The sequence below is a fragment of the Mercenaria mercenaria genome, chromosome 18 (assembly GCF_021730395.1).
Source record: "Mercenaria mercenaria strain notata chromosome 18, MADL_Memer_1, whole genome shotgun sequence".
Taxonomy (NCBI): Eukaryota; Metazoa; Mollusca; class Bivalvia; order Venerida; family Veneridae; genus Mercenaria; species Mercenaria mercenaria.
This window is the reverse complement of record NC_069378.1, coordinates 17084871-17103140: the sequence shown is the minus strand read 5'-3', so window position 1 is coordinate 17103140 and position 18270 is coordinate 17084871. Positions and strand designations below refer to the sequence as shown.

General features: G+C 36.6%; 1 protein-coding gene across 1 annotated transcript; it reads right to left on the bottom strand.

Moving 5' to 3' along the window:
• Nucleotides 1-1823: 1823 nt before the first annotated feature.
• On the bottom strand, nt 1824-14323 carry LOC123538895 (uncharacterized protein CXorf65 homolog). Its single transcript, XM_045323303.2, has 5 exons — nt 13907-14323; nt 6724-6810; nt 4694-4816; nt 4331-4414; nt 1824-2285 (listed from the first exon to the last, which is right to left on the bottom strand). The coding sequence occupies exons 1-5, from the start codon at nt 13929-13931 to the stop codon at nt 2095-2097; spliced, it is 510 nt and encodes a 169-aa protein (XP_045179238.2). The 5' UTR covers nt 13932-14323; the 3' UTR covers nt 1824-2094.
• Nucleotides 14324-18270: the final 3947 nt, after the last annotated feature.

The following is an 18270-nucleotide window of genomic DNA, read 5'->3' as shown; positions in this document are numbered from 1 at the left end:
CTACGACTTCTACAAACAAACCAGTTCCATGATCAGAGTGTCATTGTAAACCTAAAGTGACGACCTTTCCACCAGTATATTACATTTGGCATTTGAATACAGATAAGCGATAGTAAAACGGCAGCAAAATACATGTCTCCGCTGAACATTGCGACTGAACATAAGATCCACCATTTCCATTTACAACATGTTTTACATTCACATTTTTATAGCATATCCTTTCCATAGCCGTAACGTACTAAAACATATTAGTCTCTTGTGGCCCTTCCACGCTTCTGTAGAATCAACATTTATAACACGAAATTAACTTGAAAATATTTCTAAAATGCCTAGGTCTGAAGCTCTCAAATACGAAAATATCTGACATATGAGGCATAAACTGACATATAAAGACAACATCAAAAAAGACCCTATGAACGATTTGCCGAAGTTCCAAAAATCTCCATACATTGTTTACACGTTACGGATCCCTGTGGGAATTGTGTTTTTCCGGGTGCAAATAATAATCTTAATACACTCATATATTTTCATTGCAATATAGAAACAAATACTAAAATTAGTAAGGCTTGTAATACCATAAACAGTTCTCTCTTGCCACATCTTAGTGGTATATTACCCGTATAATCAAGTCAAAGTATCGTTAGATGCAAGATTTAGTAATTTCTCCATTACCAATAATGTTCGCTAGCACTATGAGCGCACGTGGAATGTTCTGTTCTATAGTAAATATCAATGTATGCAAGGTAAGTCGAAAAAATCTGTTAACTGGGCTCCTGAACAGAGTCAAGACAATAAGCCCCTACGACTTCTACAAACAAACCAGTTCCATGATCAGAGTGTCATTGTAAACCTAAAGTGACGACCATTCCACCAGTATATTACATTTAGCATTTGAATACAGATAAGCGATAGTAAAACGGCAGCAAAATACATGTCTCCGCTGAACATTGTGACTGAACATAAGATCCACCATTTCCATTTTCATGTTTTACATTCACATTTTCATAGCATATTCTTTCCATAGCCGCAACGTACTAAAACGTATTAGCCTCTCGTGGCCCTTTCACGCTTCCGTTGAATCAACATTTATAACACGAAATTAATTTTGAAAATATTTCTGAAATGCCTAGGTCTGAAGCTCTCAAATACGAAAATATCTGACATCCGAGGCATAAACTTACATTTTAGACAACGTCAAAAAGGACTCTATGAACGATTTGCCGAAGTTCCAAAACTTTCCATACATTGTATACCCGTTACGGACCCTGTGGGAATTGTGTTTTTTCCGAATGCAAATAATAATATTAATACACACATATATTTTCATTCCAATGTTCAAACAAAATAGCATTATCGTCTAAATATTTTGATACGAGAAAATTTCCATTCCCTTTGGATACTGTTCGTATTTTTCAAATATCATATGATGAAAATGGTAATAGGAATTGCTCGCATTTCAATGGGAAAATGCCATATTCTGCTTGGGAAAGTCTTGAATTTTTTGCTACGTACTGCATTATACATGACATGAAATTGTAATCAAAGGTATGGAATAAATGTGGTAACTAAGCCCTTGAAACTGGCGCATTATAATATCGGTACTCGCTGATAACCACATAATGATACTTGCTGATAACCACATATGATTAGTGGCAATTTGATCAAAATGTATAGACAAGAAAAGTTACTACATGCGCAGTATGTTTTTCATAATATTCAGACTGTGTTAAAAAGAAACTGAAGTGATTTCGAAGTGTAACAGAAATGAATCAAAAATGAAACACGGCCAATATATCATTATGGCAAAAAATAGATACCAAGCGTACTGTTTACTTTGATTTTAATTGCTCTTTAGTCTGTTGAGATAATCTTCAGAACACTACTGCCAATGCACGTCTGTTGCGTTTTGTTTGCTGGTCAATGTTATACGACGTTATCCATCCCTATATTAAAATGCTCGTTTTCATACTACAATATTGATCGTGAGTGTCGTATGCATATGATGCATTTAAAATCAATGAAAATTATTTAATGCGCAAACTCAAGTCAAGCAAATAAAGAAGAACAACTGATTTTATAAAGAGTTATTTGCTACTATCTTTTTGTCCTGGCACTTAATCTTTTGTCAGATTTCGCATTCGGTTTCAGTTTGTCATTTCCTTTTTCACGGCTGTTTTGTCTTGAATGCTCTTTTGGATGTTCGACTGCTAACGCCGCTTCCTTCCGTCTGCGCGTGCTCGATTTCACGCGCTTATGATGCTCACTTCCTTTGAGTGCCAGACGAGCTGAAAGAAAGATAAATTTTGAATTGCAATGAAAGAAGTTTCAGAAGTTCATGCCATTCTATGAAATTGCCCAAGTAAACATTGAACTGTTTTGTATACAGGGAAGTGACTTTTCAAGATTAGAAGTTTGTTCTAAAATGCCAAGTTAAATAGCTTTCCTCGGCTGTACATTTACGTAACCATTTACAATAAAATTATGAAGTCATTAGTGTTCGCGTGGGAATTTCACCAAAGACTAAATTTTCTACATACTACAATCTCACATGCACCAGCATAAAACATCTGGAGCAGTTTATCAAGTAGTATTATCTTTCACCAGCAGTGGTCAGCAATTAGTTATGTATACAGAAAGCGTTGAAACTCTGTTTTTAAACTAATTTAGAAGCAAGAAAGAAATAACTTATTTTATAATAAAATATATGTCTAGAATGTGCATGGCGGGAACTTTCCAAATATATCAGGGATGGAAATTTAACTTTAATATTTCCATCAAAAATAATCAGTAAAAACAGGGTTATCGTGTAATTCTGCCAAATATATATCTGGAGTATATTGAATTTGAGAGACTTTTATCAAACGAATTTAGAAGCAACCAAATATTGACTTATTTTAACCATCGTAAAGGTATTAAATTGTTTTTAAGGAAATATCCGGGATGGTATAATAGAATAAATAGAAATGTGTAATTTATGACATTTTCTATGGTAAATGTATCATTTTCCTATATAAATCAATGTAAGTTTAGGAATAGGATTTATCAGTTGCGCTGTCTGGTGGCTTATCAGAATATGTGCCGTAGATGTACTGATAAGATCGCCAAAGAGGAGAATTGTTCAACATGCATTTCATTTTTGACTAACTACAATAAAATAAATCCCCATGAACCGGTACAACAGTCGTTCAGTTAATGTTTAAAGATCAAATCCACGACTTTATATCGCCACGAAAAGCTTTTCCGGAAAAAAGAACATGACATTATTCAGTGGCTACGAAAATAAATGACTTTACAAAGCACATAAAGCACATAGGTGGCAGCGTTTAGTTACCAATTTAAGGGATTCTTCTAGATCAATGTGACAACAAACAAACACGGATACCTAACTTATTATAAAGGCTTTGTAATAATACTACAGCAAAAAAATGTCTGTCATGCAAGAACATAACTTAGGCTTGGTGCTTGAGATCACATTGATTCCGCCCTTGCACATACTATAACACTTGTTTATAAATATGTCATTTTGGTCTAACCAATGATGTCCTATCTAGGTGAAAAAATACCGACTGAAAAACACTTTATCATCGAAGTTCTAACAGGTTTTTTTTTCAGTAAATAAGCTCGCTGAACGACAGCGTCGGAAATTCATAGTCAGAAGTATGTATCCCATTTGTCTAGCTGTGGGATTTAACTATCATATGCTGACAGGTTATGTTATGAGAAACTCATATTACAACATGTCGCAAAACAAAAGTAAATCGTTCAATGGTACAAACAAAAGAAAGACATATCAATATTTCGGTCTTAAGTCTGATCAATTAGGAATCAATAAAACAATAAAAGGCTGTATCGTCATGATGCTTCAGTCGGCAATTTGTAAAATGTTTTACAAGTTAAAGCTATCCCATGTATTCTTGTCAAATATTAGATAGAACGCGATCGTTTTTATTCTTAATTCCCATTTTCCATTCTTTGACAAGTGCAAACTTACATTCTTCTTGAAGCAGAGACGTATATTTGAAGTCCAGACCAAGAAAATGTAAATTATGTTAAAAAATACTTAATCTCTATATTAGATAACCAAGCCAAATGTAAAGCATAAATGTTTAATAAAAGAAGTACTGAAACGACTATAAGGTACAAAAATGAATTCTTTCACAGAAATTAGTGGGATGGTGGCAGTGCACAGAGGTAATGATCTATTTGTTTGGACTAGATTCCTTAGATTAATTTTCAGCATTATAACAGTAAACTTCATGCCTCTCTCAAATGCGATTTAACTGAACCATTTCTTTTCCTGTTAATACTCGCTCTATCATCCCATACATACCCAAAAACTCATCGCTAAGTACTGCATCACCGGCTTGTAGTAAAGGCGTGTACACGATTTGACTGCCTTCCTGACTAGTATTCCCTGCCAGAAGTTAAGCAAAATTATTAGATGTCAGTGTTTACTATAGCAAAAAAAAATGCATAATTTGTTTAAAAAGAAAAGCAGTAAAATTCGTAATGACTATTAAACCGAGAGGAAAGAATGTATATTGACAAGAAATGCTACAAGTGCTCTGTACAGAAATGATAACTCTTTGCCATTTTATCGCTACATACTGATATATAGCTCTTCTTTAAAACGGACAGCAAATAAAGATATTACAAAAACTGTCCCTTGCCTAAGGTAACTTTTTGAACTTACTTTCAACTTTCAGTAGGATTAATATTTCTCTTTCTTCCAAGAACTCTGTGGCATATCTCAGTTGAAACCCAGGGTCTCGTAAGTTCTTTATATTTCCTGATTCGTCAGACAGCTCGATGTCAGCTAGAAATTTATATGAAATAAAAGATTCATCGTGTTACATTGGAACATATCTGCATTGTAACATCGGTACGTAAGTTAGTGCTTGCGTTGCATGGATTCGGCTGTGCCCCTGCCGATAAACTAAATTAAAACGCAACTAATGTCGGTTATTTCATAACAACAGACTCGGTCTGACTGAGTCTGTTCTTGAGATTTTAAAGTTGGTATTTACTGAATAATTCTACACCATAATGTTAAATACATGTGTCTATTTTAAATGATGTTGCAACAATAAATTTTATCCAATATCAGCACATTTCCGAACATTTCTATATTTACAGATACGTTAGACAACATTTTAAACTTTGAATTTTTTTAACCTTATGATAATGCATGTAGATTCGTTTGATCTTATAATTAATATGGTGATTACACAGGATTATACAAGTTTTTAAAATGAAAGAAGTTATTTTCGGATTAAAATCTTAACAATTGTTAAAATGAATGATTCATATTCCTATAAAAGTTGTGCAGATTTTACATTTCAGTAGCATTCTTGTGCATCAATGAATTATTCAGTATATAGCCATGCAAATTGTGTCATGGCGCATCTCTGTAAAGAGTACATAGACAAGTTCATTCCGCGGTGGTCAATGGCAAACTAAAGGTTAAACTACAAGAATTCAGCCTATAACCTCTCTGTTATTGTTGTTGTTGTTGTTATTGTGTGTAGCGAGGATGTGTGTGTGGAGGGGGGAGGTTAACGTCTCATGGATAAAGTTACAGGTCATATGGCGGCTTTTGGTGGTGGAGAAAGACCGGAAATGCTCCCTCACGGCATTGTTTCATCACAACCAACGACCTTCCGAAAAACGTCAGACTAACTTCCTAACTTGATAGAATTCTTCACCCTTAGCCAGGTTTCGAACCCACAAAGGTGATGGGCAAGTGATTCGAAGTCAGTGACTTTAACCACTCGACCAAGCAGATCCTCTTTGTATGATCTCTAGGTGTAATGCTAGATATAAGATATCTGAGACGGTTCTACTACATTTCAGAGGCATCCGTGCCCGAGTGGTTAAGGTCGCTGACTTCGGATCACTTGCTCCTCACCAATGTGGGCTCGAGCTTAACTCGGGGCGTGGAATTCTTCATGTGAGGAAGCCATCCAGATGGATTACGGAAGGTCGGTGGTTCTACCCAGATGCCCGCTCGTGATGAAATAATGCACGGAGGGGTACCTGGGGTCTTCCTCCACCATCAAAGCTGTAAAGTCTCTATATGATTGTGTCGGTGCGATGTTAACCCGTACACCCCCCCCCCCCCCCCCCACGCACAGACACACACGCACACAATCATTTTAAGATAATAGAAAAAAATGTGTTTGGCCTTAACTTTGCTTCCTTGGTTAGGTACATGACGTAGACAAACAATTTAATGAGAAATTAATTTAAAAGACAGGCCTTCAAATTGATGTATTTGTTAAGTGTTTTCATAAGTGAGTAATAGTAAATAAAAGTCCAGTCAGATGATTTATTAAATCGGTGAGGTTACTGAAAGTACAAAATGGCTATGTCTTTGTTTTAACAGTTCATCAGTGCAATTGTTAAACCGTTTTTTCTCTCTTGTCGTCAATCTGACCGGCCTGTTCTTGGCCCGTTATAAAACTGCACGTGTATACAACTGTTAACCCTAACTTGCTGTCGCCAGTAAAAGCAGATGAGCAAGTGAAAAGTGGACGAAAGATAACATTCCTAGAGAAATACATTATTACCTTGCCTTCTCTATTATATTTTCGTTTGCATTTGCGTAAAGTAAAAATATTACTTTCCTTCTCTGTGATATTTTCATTTGCGTAAAGTAAAAATATTGCCTTGAGTTGCCTATGATATTGAATGATCTTTTCAGAAGTTGGTATATTACCTTACCTTCTCTATGACATTTGCATTTGCGTTTAATGGTCTTCAGAAGTACATACGTCTTGCAGTTTGGGTTAAATATTTCTTGTTGGCTTTCTGAAATAAAAACACTAGATTTAGTGATTAAAAAATTTCATTTCTGCACTGATATTACCGTGAAATCGGATTCCCATCACCTAGCATACGTCTAAAATCCTTTCCATTGAATAGTTCTGATTTACCATCCGAAGGACCTATCAATTGACTCCCATTGTAATGCTTACAATAAACCTATATGTCACAATGCCAAACGTGGTTATAATTGTTTCAATATACGCTCTACCTAGTGAGAAGTTTGATCACTATTAGGCATTAGCTTACATATAACATATAATACGAGTCATTACGACATCATCTGTATAATTTTAAATTGGTGTTTCAGTCTAACGCATAAACTAAACAGGCGTTTCAGTCTAATGTAAACAAGCATGATGAGGTGTTTCAGCTATGTGACAGCAGGCAGGTTCCTGGATTCTGTACCAGTACAAACCTGTTCTTATTTTAGTTAAGTTGGTCTGCAGTTCGCAGTTCGCAGTTCGCGTTTCGAATTGCGAACTGCAAACTGGTCTGCAGTTCGCAGTTCGCAGTTCGCGATTCGAATTGCGAACTGCAAACTGGTCTGCAGTTCGCGATTCGAATTGCGAACTGTAAACTGGTCTGCACTTTACGATTCAAATGTCAACGTGCAGTCTGATCAACAATGTCCTGCACATTGCAGACAAGAATGCATTTCACAGTTGGTCTGCAGTTCTCGTTTCGAATTGCGAACTGCAAACTGGTCTGCAGTTGGCGATTCGAATTGCAAACTGTAAACTGGTCTGCGCTTTACGATTCAAATGTCAACGTGCAGTCTGATCAACACTGTCCTGCGCATTGCAGACAAGAATGCATTTCACAGTTGGTCTGCAGTTCGCGTTTCGAATTGCGAACTGCAAACTGGTCTGCAGTTCGCGATTCGAATTCGAACTGCAAACTGGTCTGCAGTTTGAGATTCATATTGCGAACTGTAAACTGGGCTGCAGTTTACAATTCAAATTTCAAAGTGCAGACTGATCAGCACTGCCCAGCGCATTGCGAACAAGAATGCATTTCATAATTAGTCTGCAGTTTGCATTTCGCGTTCGCGTTCCGAATTGCAAACTGCAATCTTGTCTGCTGATTACAATAAAAATTTCAAAGTGCAGTCTGATCAGCACTTTCTTGCGCATTGCAGACAAGAATGCATTTCACAGTTGGTCTATAGTTCGCAGGTTGTGTTTCCAATTGCGAACTGCAAACTGGTCTGCAGTTCGCAGTTCGCGTTTCGAATTGCGAACTGCAAACTGGTCTGCAGCTCGGGATTCGTATTGCAAACTGTAAACTGGGCTACAATTTACGATTCAAATTTCAAAGTGCAGTCTGATCAGCTAACTAATACAGATGGATAACTCTAGCTACCCTAAACGGTGTTATTTTATGCTAAAATCTTTAGATAACGTAGGTAGAATCACCTGGGCTACTCAGGTCAAACACTTGTTATTTTTGTATGGTTTGGGTTATGTTTGGGTTTCACATGATGTTGGAAATATTGACTGCTTCGTTAGTATTTTTCGTCAAAGACTCATAGATTGTCATAAACAAAACTGGAAAGAGTCTATCGAAGAATCAAGTAGATGTCACCATTATAAACATTTTAAAACTTTATTAAATACAGAACGTTACCTTACAATAAATTTGCCATTTAATTACAGACTAGCAATGTCAATATTTCGTTGTTCAAGCCATAAGCTGCATGTTGAAACTGGTAGGCACAACAATACACCTTTTGAATCTCGAATCTTCGTATCTGCCAATTTTGTTATAATAGAAGTAACACTAGTATTGTTGAATGTGAATATCATGCTTTTTTCAATGTGAGAAATTTAGTGAGATCCGTAATCAGTATCTTCTTAATTGGTATTCATCTGACAGAAGTATACAAAGTTTTTATAACATACTTAGCTCTGATAATGAAAAGGTGTTATATCTAACAGCATTGTTTCTTGAGAAACTCTTAAATAATGTTTGACCTGTTAAATATGATATTCAGCAGCCTATGTTTACTAGTCGACTGTGTGCTGAACCTATGAATATGTATTTTAACTTATCCGATTGTATATGTATACATTTTGTGGGATCACAACTGTTTATATATTTACTTACTATATATTATGTAGTGTATTTTGGGCCGGAGGCCTTTGTTACATTTCATAAACTTTTGACTTGACTTGACTGTCCAGCGCATTGCGGACAAGAATGCATTTCATAATTAGTCTGCAGTTCGCATTTCGCGTTTCCAACTGCGAACTGCAAACTGGTCCGCAGTTCGCGTTCCGAATTGCAAATTGCAATCTTGTCGGCTGATTACAATAAAAATATTTAAAGTGCAGTCTAATCAGCACTTTCTTGCGCATTTCACAGTTGGTCTATAGTTCGCAGTTTGTGTTTCGAATTGCGAACTGCAAACTGGTCTGCAGTTCGCGTTTCGAATTGCGAACTGCAAACTAGTCTGCAGTTCGCAGTTCGCAGTTCGCGATTCGAATTGCGAACTGCAAACTGGTCTGCAGTTCGCGATTCGAATTCGAACTGCAAACTGGTCTGCGGTTCAAGATTCAAAATAAAAATATATTTGAACGTTACTCTTATACTTTTAAGTAATAGGTCAGTATTTGCTAAATATAAAATTTTGAGCCGTGCCATGAGAAAATCAACATAGTGGGTTTGCGACCAGCATGGATCCAGACCAGCTTGCGCATCCGCTCAGTCTGGTCAGGATCCATGCTGTTCGCTAATGGTTTCTCTAATTGCAGTAGGCTTTAAAAGTGAATAGCATGGATCCTGACCAGACTGGTCGCAAACCCACTATGTTGATTTTCTCATGGCACGGCTCATTAATGTTAATGGTCTGCACTTCCTCCCTCTTCAGTAGAACTGCAAAGTGCGGGCAAGTCTGCGGCTCCTAGTTTTCGATTCGAACTACGAAATGCAAACTGGTCTGCAGTTCTCAGTTTGCAGTTCGCAATTCGTAGTTCATAATTCGAATTGCGAACTGCAAACTGGTCTGCAGTTCGCAGTTCACTATTCGAATTGCGAACTGCAAACTGGTCTGCAGTTCAAGATTCAAAATGAAAATGAGTTTGAAAGTTACTCTTATACTTCAAAGTAATAGGCAAGTGTTTGCTAAACATAAATGTGAAAAGTCTGCACTTCCTCCCTCTCCATTAGAACTGCAGACAAGAATGCATTTCACAGTTGGTCAGCAGTTCGCAGTTTGCGTTTCAAATTGTGAACTGCAAACTGGTCCGCAGTTCGCAGTTCGCCTTTCGAATTGCGAACTGCAAACTGGCCTGCAGTTCGCAGTTCGCGATTCGAATTGCGAACTGCAAACTGGTCCGCTGTTCGCAGTTAGCCTTTCGAATTGCGAACTGCAAACTGGCCTGCAGTTCGCAGTTCGCAGTTCGCGATTCGAATTGCGAACTGCAAAATGGTCTGCAGTTCGCGATTCAAATTCGAACTGAAACTGGTCTGCAATTCGAGATTCGTATTGAGAACTGTACACTGTGCTGCAGTTTACGATTCAAATTTCAAAGTACAGTCTGATCAGCACTGTCCAGCAAAATGTAGACAAGAATGCATTTCACAGTTGGTCTGCAGTTTGCAGTTCTCAGTTCACGTTTTCAAATGCGATCTGCAAACTGGAAAAGTAAAGAAGAAATGAAAAATCTTGAAATGGAGCTTCTCTATCTTGCAGGATTTTTTCCAATGAATTTAGTAACATTTTTATGGAGGAGCCGCCCATATCAATTACCGGTGACGAATATAGATAAGCTTAAATATAAACAATGAAAACATGTAGAAGTTATAGCATGTTTGTCACGGGATGTAACATTTCATGTTCTTTAAACTTAATAGTGACGTGCGCCGCGCATAGCGGGGAAACTAATACTTTTCCCTGGCGGTATCGTCTGCTGTTTAATTAAATTGGATATCCTCGGCAATGAACGTGTTATTACGAATATTAACGGAGATGTCCGAGGCACTTCATCCTTGCCCGTACAGTCTTTGTGAATTCTTGTCATGTAGGTTACATTCTTACCAATTCAATTCCTTATTTATTTCATATTAATAACAAAAACTTCAGACCTCATTTTCAGCACTTTAGAGCATTTCAATGATATGAAAACCATTTATGGTCATTTAGTATAACATGTCTTCTTATCAAAAATAGAAAAATATTGACATGTTATGTTGTATATAAGAAAAATAATCTGTTCTGAGAAACATCACCCTCTAAAAATGCCCCCATGAAAACAGCCGTTTAGCAATTACGCGTAGGTAGACATAACTGCAGACCAACTGTGAAATGCATTCTTGTCCGCAATGCGCTGGACAGTGCTGATCAGACTGCACTTTGAAATTTGAATCGTAAATTGTGTCCCAGTTTGCAGTTCGAAATACGAATCCCGAACTGCAGACCAGTTTGCAGTTCGCAATTCGAATCGCGAACTGCAGACCAGTTTGCAGTTCGCAATTCAGATCGCGAACTGCGAACTGCGAACTGCAGACCAGTTTGCAGTTCGCAATTCGAAACGCAAACTGCGAACTACAGACCAGTTTGCAGTTCACAATTGGAAACACAAACTGCGAACTATAGACCAACTGTGAAATGCATTCTTGTCTGCAATGCGCAAGAAAGTGCTGATCTGACTGCACTTTGAAATTTTTATTGTAATCAGCAGACAAGATTGCAGTTTGCAATTTGAAACGCGAACCGCGGACCAGTTCGCAGTTGGAAACGCGAAATGAGAACTGCAGACTAATTATTAAATGCATTCTGGTCCGCAATGCGCTGGACAGTGCTGATCAGACTGCACTTTGAAATTTGAATCCTTAACTGCAGATTAGTTTGCAGTTCGCAACACGAATCGCGAACTGCAGATCAGTTTGCAGTTCGCAATTCAAAACGCGAACTGCAGACCAACTGTGAAATGCATTATTGTCTGCAATGCGCAGGACAGTGTTGATCAGACTGCACGTTAAAATCTGAATCGTAAACTGCAGACTAGTTTGCAGTTCGCAACACGAATCGCGAACTGCAGACCAGTTTGCAGTTCGCAATTCGAAACGCGAACTGCAGACCAACCGTGAAATGCATTCTTGTCTGCAGTGCGCAGGACAGTGTAGATCAGACTGCACGTTGACATTTGAATCGTAAAGTGCAGACCAGTTTACAGTTCGCAATTCGAATCGCGAACTGCAGACCAGTTTGCAGTTCGCAATTCGAATCGCGAACTGCGAACTGCGAACTGCAGACCAGTTTGCAGTTCGCAATTCGAAACGCGAACTGCGAACTGCGAACTGCAGACCAAATTAACTGATATCCTGTTCTTTGCATGTAACTGCCAACTTCCCTAAATGAATCAGAGGTGGAGAACGAGAGAATTCAGACACAATGTCTTTAATCAAATTGTCGCGTAGGTGTTTTAATCCCCTCCCCCCTGATATTTTGACATAACAACAACAGTGTGCTAATGTAATATGTTTCTTTGTATTATATCACTAATATAATTACAAAAAAGTCTGTTTTTAGCATTTACTGTTTCTCGTTGTGTAGTTGTTGATTTCTGAAATATATTACGGGGATATATCAGAAATGAAACGAAATTGTATATTGAATATGTATTGCAATCAAGTGTATATATTGAATTTCAGCCAAAGAAATTCATTCTATACAAGTATTAATTGGGTGTTTCAATCAAGTTGGTTAATGTATGTACTCCCACAATATTTGTTTAATGATACATGGCTTATACAACCATTCAAAAATATTTATAAGCAATTTAAAGTAGAATTAATGGTAAAATAAATATTACTTCTAAAGCAAACAAAATCCGCCAGCATAAACGGTTGTATTAAATCAATTTAACGGGTCGTTGGTCCATTATGATTTCATATATTTGCATTGATTTTTAACTACCTTTTGCAATGAGAATAAATCTACAATATAAATAAATTGCCATTTACTCGATCTGATGTTCTTTAACAATAACAAGTGAAAATAAGATTAGATTTACCAGTATTCATTCTCCTGGACTTCATTTATATGTATTATAGTATAATATCAATTTATTTTTTACAATACTTTACGTCTGAACTAACCGACAGTGTCTAGACTGCTTTGACTGACCAACATATTGAAATACTGAATGATATCAAATACATACTAAGCATTTGTAACACCGTACATACATAAGACTGTTGGTCGTTAAAACTGCATTTAAATAAAATCTGTAAAAAGATGTTTTTGAAACATAAAATGCAATCAGGCAAAACAATAGTAGACACAGATTGATTGAGAAAGTTCATGAGTGGTGATGGAAAGCGCAACACCCCTCAAGTCCACTAACACTGGCTTAAGCAGAATTTCATTATACATATTGAATTGACTGCCGGGAATGGTCGGGAAGGCACCTGGGGTCTTCTTCCACTATGAGGTCGTCCTGTGACCTAAATTGTATCGATGTGACCTTAATTCCAGCAAAAACTGTCAAAGAAAATATGCATGTGTTAATTGTACATATGTATATTTTTTTTTACCCTAATGCAGAGTACTGTAAACACACATTATATTTTGTATCTACATTAACGATATGTATTAATTGTTCATATTTTCAAATATATCTTTTGGGCCTAGAATACCTTTTAAAAAAAGACATTTGTACATGTCCATAATGTTCTAGACAATGTTTTCCATAATAACTCGGTTACTGAAATTCAGAAAAAGTTACACATACAAATTAATGTCTGCCTGAACTTGGACTCGGTGTTGTTATGTCTCATGGTCCTTTGGTATCAAGGAGGATATTCATTTTCACTATAATAGAATTCCGCTTACGTAGTATCCAGAGTGTCGTGAGGGTAGATGCGCATTTCATTGCCTCTCATGACCATCCTCAGTCATCCAGAGTCCGACATGGTGTTGCTTAGTTGCTTTCTACGTTTCCATAGATTTTATTAAAGGTGTTAGAATGTAATATTGTTTCAGTGGCAAGTGGATATCATTAGAAAAAGATGTGTACATTCATTTCGTGTTTGTGTACAAACCAATTAATTTAAAATCTTAAGTCATACTCACCTCCGTAACGCACAGTTATGTACATGTTTGCCTTCAATATAGGTGTCCGATGTCAAAAATTATGACAAAATTCTCATATTATATGAAATAAATTGTTTATATTCCGTTCACCAATTTCTTTATTCGCTTTAAACCAAACAAAATTGTTTATTTTAAATGCGCTACTTCAACGCCGATCAATCTTTAAATTGGAGAATAGTTAGTAATATACAATGATAAATCCTTTGAAACTGAATGGACACAATCTGAAACTGATAGATTTTATTACAAAATCTCTTTGTTAGTTTTAAAATATTTGCTGTATTTGGCACCTGTTTTACATTCTTATCGCTCTTACTTGTCGGTCTCAACAATTAAATCTGTAGTAAATTAAGTCGTATACGGTTCCATTTGGCGGAAATAAAGTAGAGTTTGAACTTTTCCTCCGATTGAAGGTCGTGACTGAAAGGAGATTTATTACAACAAGAGGATTGTTCGCCGCCTGTAATCGATGCGGATTAATTATGAAGTTACAGGCGGTTGCCAAAACTAATTATATTTGTATCGTGCATTTTTGCATATGCTATTAAGGATACACAGGAAATTCGTATACAAGATAAAAATTTGATATACTTTTCTTCCAATCGACTAGTAAGATAATTGGATTCATACCGCTTTAAATATACAAAAGCCATTGAGGTCATAACACATGTATAAAGTCAATATCCTAAAAACATTATACTAACTGCATTGTTAGAGATACCCTATGCCCGTCCCTCACTTGATAATGTTATTTTTAGATATTTACTTCAAATGTAAAAAGTCTGCATTAAATACATTTAATTTCATTAAACATAGAAATTAATTGTGCGTGCGTGTGTTTGTGTGTGTGCGTGCGTGCGTGTGTGTGTGTGTGTGTGTGTGTACACTGCTGCATTTATAATTAACTGCCATACAAATATGTTGAAGTAGTTCTGCAAGTTCGGATCAAATTTCTTCTACAATGCAGAATTTCACCAAACCCCGAATTTTTTGTTTTAAACTTCAGAATATACATAGAAAATTGGACAAATTCGCATAAAAGATTTTCGCGAATAGAATTTTTCGTACTAAGTAGATTTTAATGAAATTTCTCCCAGTCGTAAATAAATATGTGGTCAATAAAACGTATTGGGCAGTGTACTTGTTTTTGTTTGTTTGTTTGTTGTTTTTTTAGTTATTTGCCCATAAATAAAGAGATCTGTATTTTTCAAGTATTATTTAGAAGTATTTAAGTAATCAAACGTTTCGATATCATATTTTATCTTTAGAAAGATAGTAACGTTGTCGTTTTTTAATAAACTTACTCTCGGGGTGCCATTAATATATAAATGAATTTCATTTCCGTATGGCTGGTCCTTTATTCTACGTTACCCGGAAAAATGACGTTACGCCGTTTCTTCCGTGCACTGCCTTAAAACTAACTACCTTAAAAACTTCTAGATTCGTTAATTGTACTGTTTTGAGCAGTACCCATGTACAAGTATACAGATTACACCAATGCCTACAAGACAGAGTTGCCGTCGCTTGCGATAGTGTGACTGTATGCTGATGTTCTTAACCCTTACCCTGCTAAATTTCTATAATGAACTTGTCCATCTTTCAATTTGGACAGTGTCATTAACTGTTAAAAGGGTGTGCTTACCTAAAAGATACAAAATGAATGGCGAACAAATAGACGACCGATAATTGACATATTATACCCTTGAACGACAATCTGCTTCGTATCTGAGGCAAGCTGTTACATCGGCCAGTTAATAAGGCATGCGGAACAGAGGTCATTGAAAAACATAAAGCCGTGCAAGGAAGGTGCATGGTACATTTCTTGGCGAAGATATGAAGAGCCGACGTGCACTAAAAACAAAATATATCGATGTCTATAAATAACTTGATTTTATCACATATTTTACACATAGGGAAGGAAATGTAGCCAGATTGCAGTAGTGTACTAGCTAACACTGTGACGTTAGTGCACATAATATGAGACGTTGGTCAAATTGACTTTATGAAAGAAGAAATTTGAATGTTTTGGCAGGAAAAGCTAACATGTGATAAAAAGAGTATTGCAAATGTATTTTTCCACATTGACTTTATTAAGGTCATTGAATATAATTGATAAAATCCGAGACAGGCCCTCGTATTTTGTCATTTTATTCAACGATCTCAATTAAGTCAATATGAAAAGACGCTTATATAATACCCTCTATTTAATGCCAGAATTGCATATTCTTGACATGTTTAAAATTATTTACGGATGACTAATTTTCCAAATTATCTAAATGAACAGTTATGCTTTCAATCCTTTCATGTGTACTTATCATTTAGGAAAATTGAGTAGACAGATATAAACTTTATCATGTCAGGGGTTCTAACTGACCAACCAGAGAGCAGCATTTTCGAGTACCTGCCAGTTTCCACTTGGGTAAAGCGAAGTATTTTTACAGTGACCATATAGTGACTTTAGAAATAAATATCACACTATTTCCGGAATCAAATTAAAAATTTTCACTGCACATGCTCCAGACGATGCTACAAACAACAAAACTTCGAAGCTTCTATGAAATATTATATGGATTTAGTTTAAAGTTTGAGATTTTACACAGTGAGTCTAGGATAAAGTCCAAGTAAAATCACGGTAATCATTACCCAAGTGACATCAGTATCATTCCACAGTGTTTCGGACATGTTAAAATTATGAATAATGAACCAACTGCTTATCATGTTTTACTTGTTAGAATGCAAAATATTTCGTTATATGATAGCGAAAAGAATTTGCCAATCTGTCCGTTGTTAAGTTGCAAGCTCTTAGACTTGTTAAGCTTGTGCATCGAGTGCATACTGCTTTACTGCACCTTAAATGTCTTATTAGATATAGTGTCTCAGAAGTTTTGTTTTCTCTCCAGATTTGGAGTGATAATTTTGGGATTGGGATCCCAACTATCTAGCTGTTCTGTGTAACGATTGGCAGACGTTCTTTATCTCTAATCCAGTGAATGAAATAATGTTGTGTAATATGTACAGTCTTGATGCCATTCTCTTATAATTCATTTAATAGTATGACTATATGCAAATTTGATACTTTGTATTATGTAATACTTAAGTAAACAATTAATATTATAAGTTATGGTATACAGATTTTAAACTTGCGAATAAAGACACAACCTGTGTTCAAACCCCAATTGCCTTTACAGAGCCCGCCCGCTTAGCTCAGTAGGGAGAGCGTTGGTCTACGGATCTCGGGGTCGCGAGTTCGATCCTCGGGCGGGACATATGTTCTCCGTGACGATTTGATAAAAGACATTGTGTCTGAAATCATTCGTCCTCCACCTCTGATAATTCATGTGGGGAAGTTGGCTGTTACTTGCGGAGAACAGGTTTGTACTGGTTCTGAATCCAGGAACACCGGTTAGGCTAACTGTCCGCCGTTACACGACTGAAATACTGTTGAGAAACGGCGTTAATCCCAAAACAAAACAACAACAACAAAAAAATTACAGACTACTAGTTTCATTTTCAGTTTAAGCAAGCTTTTAATAAAGACAACGAACGCATAAAGACAACTATTTGCCTTTCTGAGCACGGTCTACATTCAACCCTCCGCCATAGAGCATCAGTGAACAGAGACTTGTAACCGGGCTTTTAAGACCACTAGTTTCGTGTACAAATTAAACATTTCATTTCATTGTAACCTGGGAATTAACACGACATGCACATAAAGACGACTATTTGACTTTCCAGTTTTATACAGGCTTTACAGAATAGTTGTTCCTGAAATATATATATACATGTTATCCTGTCGAGATGTTTTTTATACAGGTGCAGTTTATGATAGGCCTTGATACTAAAGGCAGTGGAATATACGTCCTGATATAATAACAAATCCAGTTTTGTTGTACATCAGCACTGTTTTTTGTTTTGTTTTGTTTTTTGTTGTGGATTTAACGCCTTTTTTTTCAACAGTATTTCAGTCATGTAATGGCGGGCAGTTAACCTACCCAGTGTTCCTGGATTCTGTACCAGTACAAACCTGTTCTCCGCAAGTAACTGCCAACTTCTCCACATGAATTATCAGAGGTGGAGGACGAATGATTTCAGACCCAATGTATTTTATCAAATCGTCACGGAGAACATATGCCCAGCCCGGGAATCGAACTCGCGATCCGTAGACCAACTCTCTCTCTCTCTCTCTATTGAGTTAAGCGGCCGGGCCAGCACGGTTTTTATTTAATAATGTGCGTTACCGTGTGGATCATGTTGTAAAGATGAATAGAAAATTGCTGCACCATGCGATAAAATTTCAGAGACTGATTAAAAGAGCTAAATGTGAATTTTGGAAGAGGAACAAA